General features: G+C 30.7%; 3 protein-coding genes across 4 annotated transcripts; 2 read left to right on the forward strand and 1 right to left on the reverse strand.

Moving 5' to 3' along the window:
• Nucleotides 1–24: 24 nt before the first annotated feature.
• On the forward strand, nt 25–1,598 carry LOC112905489. 2 transcript variants are annotated; one of them, XM_025978038.1, is made up of 4 exons: nt 25–290; nt 384–513; nt 569–781; nt 1,078–1,598. In XM_025978038.1, the coding sequence occupies exons 1-4, from the start codon at nt 91–93 to the stop codon at nt 1,420–1,422; spliced, it is 888 nt and encodes a 295-aa protein (XP_025833823.1). In that variant the 5' UTR covers nt 25–90; the 3' UTR covers nt 1,423–1,598. The 2 variants fall into 2 exon arrangements, with proteins under 2 accessions (XP_025833823.1, XP_025833824.1); XM_025978039.1 differs by having other exon boundaries at nt 387–513.
• A 79-nt stretch (nt 1,599–1,677) lies between these two features.
• LOC112905488 (coiled-coil domain-containing protein 137-like) lies at nt 1,678–3,068 on the reverse strand. Its single transcript, XM_025978037.1, has 4 exons — nt 2,824–3,068; nt 2,396–2,765; nt 2,039–2,332; nt 1,678–1,979 (listed from the first exon to the last, which is right to left on the reverse strand). Exons 1-4 carry the CDS (start codon nt 2,898–2,900, stop codon nt 1,743–1,745), a joined length of 978 nt encoding a protein of 325 aa, XP_025833822.1. The 5' UTR covers nt 2,901–3,068; the 3' UTR covers nt 1,678–1,742.
• A 213-nt stretch (nt 3,069–3,281) lies between these two features.
• LOC108743545 (39S ribosomal protein L12, mitochondrial) lies at nt 3,282–4,117 on the forward strand. The gene is made up of 2 exons (XM_018479114.2): nt 3,282–3,457; nt 3,518–4,117. Exons 1-2 carry the CDS (start codon nt 3,396–3,398, stop codon nt 4,005–4,007), a joined length of 552 nt encoding a protein of 183 aa, XP_018334616.1. The 5' UTR covers nt 3,282–3,395; the 3' UTR covers nt 4,008–4,117.
• Nucleotides 4,118–4,821: the final 704 nt, after the last annotated feature.

Raw genomic sequence — 4,821 nt, forward strand, 5'->3', positions numbered from 1 at the left:
TCATTCATAGAATCGGGAAGTGCATTAATTCCACGTATTCCGAAAGATTTGGCGGTTTTAATTCATCAGGTTTTAAATTATTTTTTTCACATGATTCAAAATAAAACCGATTCAAATCAGAATATGAATTGTTCTCCGAATCTTAACAAAATAAAAGAAGAAGAAACAAGCTTACAGAGTATACCTGATTCGGTTCCACTGGCAACATCTTCAACAACTGATTTAAGATTTGGATACAATGACGCCGTTAATCCAAAAATATGCCCGAATCAACCCCTTTCACCTGCTAGGTAGGTACATTCGTTGTATACCTTTTAAATATAATCAAACTTTACCACACGAAAGTTGAAGATACGATTTTTCCAATTATTATGTACTTATAGCAGGTACCGTTCATTGGACACCCTCACTTCAAATAACGCACCACAGTCAGAATTACCAGAACCTGGAGCGTTATCGAAAATTACAACCCCTCATAGAAAAGTTCGTGATTCAATTACGCAATCAAGTCCAGTAATGACCAATACAACTTTTCTGTAATGGCAATGTTATTTCTTATTTGTTTCAGAACATAAAGTTAGCTGTGGATTTAAGGGATGATCCCGTGCAGAAAAATTCGTCAGAAAGTAAAGATTATGAAGTAGTTAAAAAATTATTGAGAGATTCAACGGAATTAATTAATAAAGCGTTGGACATAATAGAACAAAAAGATAAACTTCCTGTATCACCAGGAGGTAAAATTAAGAAACCGCCATCTAGAGAAAGAAATGTTACAATTAAGGTAGGCACGAAACTAAATTTACTTTACAAAAAAAATACTTTTCCTGTTTTTTATTCACACCAGCTACACGTTTTCTGTAGGCGGTTATAAATCAACTTTATGTGCCCTGAACTTCTACTTGCGAGGACGGTTCAATAGCTTTACTTTACAAGAAAATTATTTTTTTCAAATTCCAAGATATTTTTTTTGTATTTTTCGGTTCAGGATGCAATATTAGAACATTTAAACAGTAACTATGTTAATATAAATCTATAAAGTGTGTGTGAAGAAATAATTTGTTTCTCTTTTTGACGCAGAAATTCTTTGAAACTACTTTGCATCGTCCATCGTCGGTGCTTCCAAAAGTGAAACAAAGTTACGGATCGAGCCCAGTATTAGCAAAAAAACAAAACAGAAACGACCAAACACCATCTCATGCATCATTGACCGACATTTCGTCAAATAAAGTGAGACTGCCATCCACAAGTTCAATACCTTCTCCTCGTTCACCGTCAAAGAAAACAAATAGCGCTAGCGCTTCAAAAATCCCCGGATCAGCATCAGGAAACAGACCGGTTAGAAAATTCAATTCCTTATATGGCCACGTTAAATCCACAATTCCTAAGCCGAGTTCCATCAAAAAAGATGTTAATAATAAATAAATATACAATGGTGTGTACATTTTTTAGCATGCGTTTCTTTTATTATACTCATACTCTGTGCAGTGTACTTTTTAAAATTTTGTATTTTACTATTAATTGATGTGATATGTATGTAGGCATTAAGTAATTGTGTTTTTTATTAATCTAATGATTTTATTATGTTAATTAATGTTAAATTATGCTGAACATNATTAACTGTAATATTGAAGTTTAACATTTTCTTTTGAAAAAAAAAACTACAATTTAAACAAAAAACGAAAATACATTTTTCAAATCTTGTCTTTAAAAACATTATTAATTAAATATCACTTGATATACAGTCATCTATTTAGTCTTTGTTTTTTGAGGTTTTTATAGGCATTAATCACTTCCTTTTGCTGTTGGTCTAACTGTCTTCTGAGTGCAACTGGTAAATCTTTTCTTTTGCCCTTTTTATTAATTACTTTATTTATCGTTTTCTTCATAGGATTAAATTTACTTTCAATATTTTTACTTGTATTTTCAACTTTATTATTATTTTCTATCATGGATTTTAGTAGCAAATCTTTCTTGCCAGGCTGAAATTTAGATTGGAATTATTTATAAAATGTAAAGACATTTCTACTGTTTTTCTTACCCTTGAGGCACAACCTAAACTTTCAACCTTTCTTGGAAGGGTTAGTGTGGGAGGCTGGTGAACAATTTCTCCAAATTTGATAGTATCTTTTTGATTAAGTCTATCAGAATCAAGTTCTTTGTTATTTTGTTTTTGTTGCTTTTTTTGAAGAAGTTTTTTACGCCGTTTCTGAGATTTAGTTAATCGTGGTTCATTTGTTATTTTTGATTTTTTCTTTCCTTTCCTCACTTCTTTCTTTGCATTTTTTACAAGTTCCTCCAATTCATCTTTTGGTCGTTTAGTCACTTTAATTACCTAGGATAATAATAACTAAATGTCCTAATACATGATTTTAAATGAAAATTATTAATAATTTACCTCTCCAGTTTGTCTACTCCTATGTACCTTTACACTGTATTTATTTTCAAACTCTGTTTCTTGTATAATTGATTCACAAACTTTATTCATTCTGTATATGAAACTGCTATCAGATTCTCCTTTTTCTTGCATAAAAATTGGAGCTGGTTTTTCTTTAGGATCAAAGAAAGTTCTTGGACTATTAAAATTATAAATTACACCATTTGGTAGATTCATAATGGGTTTAAAGTTAGGTTTTGCATCTTTATTATTTTGTTTATCTTTAGATTTTCTCTGAGCTTTCTCTTTGAGTTGCATTAATTCCTGGAGGGATTTGGGTATCTCCTGGTCGTCAGGATTTAAAGGAGGTGCATTAATTTTATCTTTAATGCTGAAAACAACATTTTTTTTGTTATTATAGCTAAAATTTAAACATACAATTATCATACCGAAGCAATCTTTGTTCTCGTTGTTTTTCAGGATCTCTCACTCCTCTATGCTTTCTTCCTGGTATTTTTCTGCCCATTTTTTTAATTTGCAGTTATTGGAAACGTCTTTCTAATTTGAAAAGTATTATATATCTAGCCTATTTCGGAAAACTTGGACACAAGACTTAAGTTTTTGAATTGTGGTTAGAATTTATCATAGAAATCATCTTTTACTTCTTTTTTGTTTAAACTTTGAGTAAAAATACGAATTCAACTCAACTGATCTTAGATGAACGAATTTACTTGGTTGATTTTTAAAATCAATTAGTAAATATGCATACATTTTATCTAGCATTCATATTTGTACATAAGAATGTAAATGCGCAAAATTTTAAGCTCATATGTAATTGAATACAAAACAAGCAAATCATGTGATTGTTCAAATTAGTCCTGCAGATGGTACGATAACCATTATCACAGTCAAAAAAAGAAGTTAAGAAAGAAGAAATAAGCAAAAGTTAGGTTAGGCTTATTTGAAAATATTGGTAATTTAATTAATACATTACAATTTACTGTTTATTGGTGTCTATAAGATGCAAGCGGTAAGGATTTCAGCAAAATCGACTTTTGGGAAATTTCGAAATTTATCAAGATGGTGCGTTTTACCTTTTATGTTAAATTAAGGAATGCGTTAGTTAACCTCTTTTTCTTTCAGTACTTCGTGTTTACAAAACGTGGAGGCCGCAAAACCAACAGAAAGCTTAACGGTACCACCCCCATCGAATGTTGATAAACCTGTATCTCCTAAAATAGAAAAATTAGCCTTTGAAATATCTAGTTTAACTTTAATTGAAGTGTCAGAATTAAGCGGATTTTTGAAAAAGAAATTGAATTTGCCAGATACTCCTGCTTTTCCCGTGGGTGGTTTTATTGCTGCACAAGCTGGAGGTAAATCTGAAGAGGACGAAGAAGCACCTAAAGCAAAGAAGACCTCATTCACTGTCAAACTGACAAAATATGATGAAAAGCAAAAGATACCTCTAATCAAGGAAATTAAAGGGCTTCTTGAGGGTATGAACTTGGTGCAAGCCAAAAAGTTTGTTGAAGGTGTTCCTGCTGTGGTAAAGGCAGATATTTCACAAGATGAAGCAGATAAGTTAAAAGAAGTCCTAACAAAAGTTGGAGGTGTTGTAGAGATAGAATAAGTTTGTTAAGTTTACTTATTTAGTAATAGTTTGTTATTTTGAGTTTTGTGTACATTTTTTTAATGTGTGTAATTGGAGTAAGAGCAGTAAAAAAAATCAACATTTAGGAACTCTTGTTTTTTTCTTTTTTAATATGTAACATTACAATTAATTGATTACAATTAAATAGTGAAAGCAAATTCCTTAGTGGTAGCAAATACCTACAGATGGCGATACACTCTCTTTTGAAGCTAAAATATTGCAATTTCTGAAAGTAAAAATTGCAGGTGTTATAAACTTGCGAATTATTTATAATTCGTTTGCTGGATTTCGATAATTTTGTTTGCAAAAGATGGGGACAAAATGTGTAAAGTCAGTTTATTTGTAACTATACCTCCTTCCCTCCTGTTTGAAGCTAAAACTTTACAATTTCTGAAATAATAAATTACAGGTCTTAAAACATTCATATTATTCATAATTCGCTGATCAGATTTTGGTAATTTTGTTTGTGAAAGATGGGGACAAAATGTTTAAAGTCAGTTTATTTGTAACTATACCCTCAACCCTTACATTTGAAGTTAAACTTTGTAATTTCTGAAAGTAAAAATTAGAGGTGTTACAACTTTAATATTGTTCATAATTCCTTTGCCAGATTTCGATAATTTTGTTTGCAGAAGAACAAAATGTGTAAAGTCAGTTTATTTGTAATTATACTCTCAACCCTTATCTGTTAAGCTAAACTTTGCAATTTCTGAAAGTATAAATTGCAGGCGTTAAAACTTTAATACCATTCATAATTCCTTTCCCAGATTTTGAAAATTTTGTTTGCAGAAGA

Source organism: Agrilus planipennis, unplaced genomic scaffold, assembly GCF_000699045.2.
Source record: "Agrilus planipennis isolate EAB-ADULT unplaced genomic scaffold, Apla_2.0 scaffold528, whole genome shotgun sequence".
Classification (NCBI taxonomy): domain Eukaryota; kingdom Metazoa; phylum Arthropoda; class Insecta; order Coleoptera; family Buprestidae; genus Agrilus; species Agrilus planipennis.

Bases quoted from the DNA above. Each gene is read 5' to 3' on its own strand.
- LOC112905489 (XM_025978038.1), top strand. From the start codon at position 91: ATGATTCAAAATAAAACCGATTCAAATCAGAATATGAATTGTTCTCCG. The intron at 514-568 runs GTAATGACCAAT...TATTTGTTTCAG, and splicing joins CAATTACGCAATCAAGTCCA to AACATAAAGTTAGCTGTGGA. The intron at 782-1,077 runs GTAGGCACGAAA...TTTTTGACGCAG, and splicing joins AAAGAAATGTTACAATTAAG to AAATTCTTTGAAACTACTTT.
- LOC112905488 (XM_025978037.1), bottom strand. From the start codon at position 2,900: ATGGGCAGAAAAATACCAGGAAGAAAGCATAGAGGAGTGAGAGATCCT. The intron at 2,766-2,823 runs GTATGATAATTG...TGTTGTTTTCAG, and splicing joins CGAGAACAAAGATTGCTTCG to CATTAAAGATAAAATTAATG. The intron at 1,980-2,038 runs GTAAGAAAAACA...TCTAAATTTCAG, and splicing joins GTTTAGGTTGTGCCTCAAGG to CCTGGCAAGAAAGATTTGCT.
- LOC108743545 (XM_018479114.2), top strand. From the start codon at position 3,396: ATGCAAGCGGTAAGGATTTCAGCAAAATCGACTTTTGGGAAATTTCGA. The intron at 3,458-3,517 runs GTGCGTTTTACC...TTTTTCTTTCAG, and splicing joins TTTCGAAATTTATCAAGATG to TACTTCGTGTTTACAAAACG.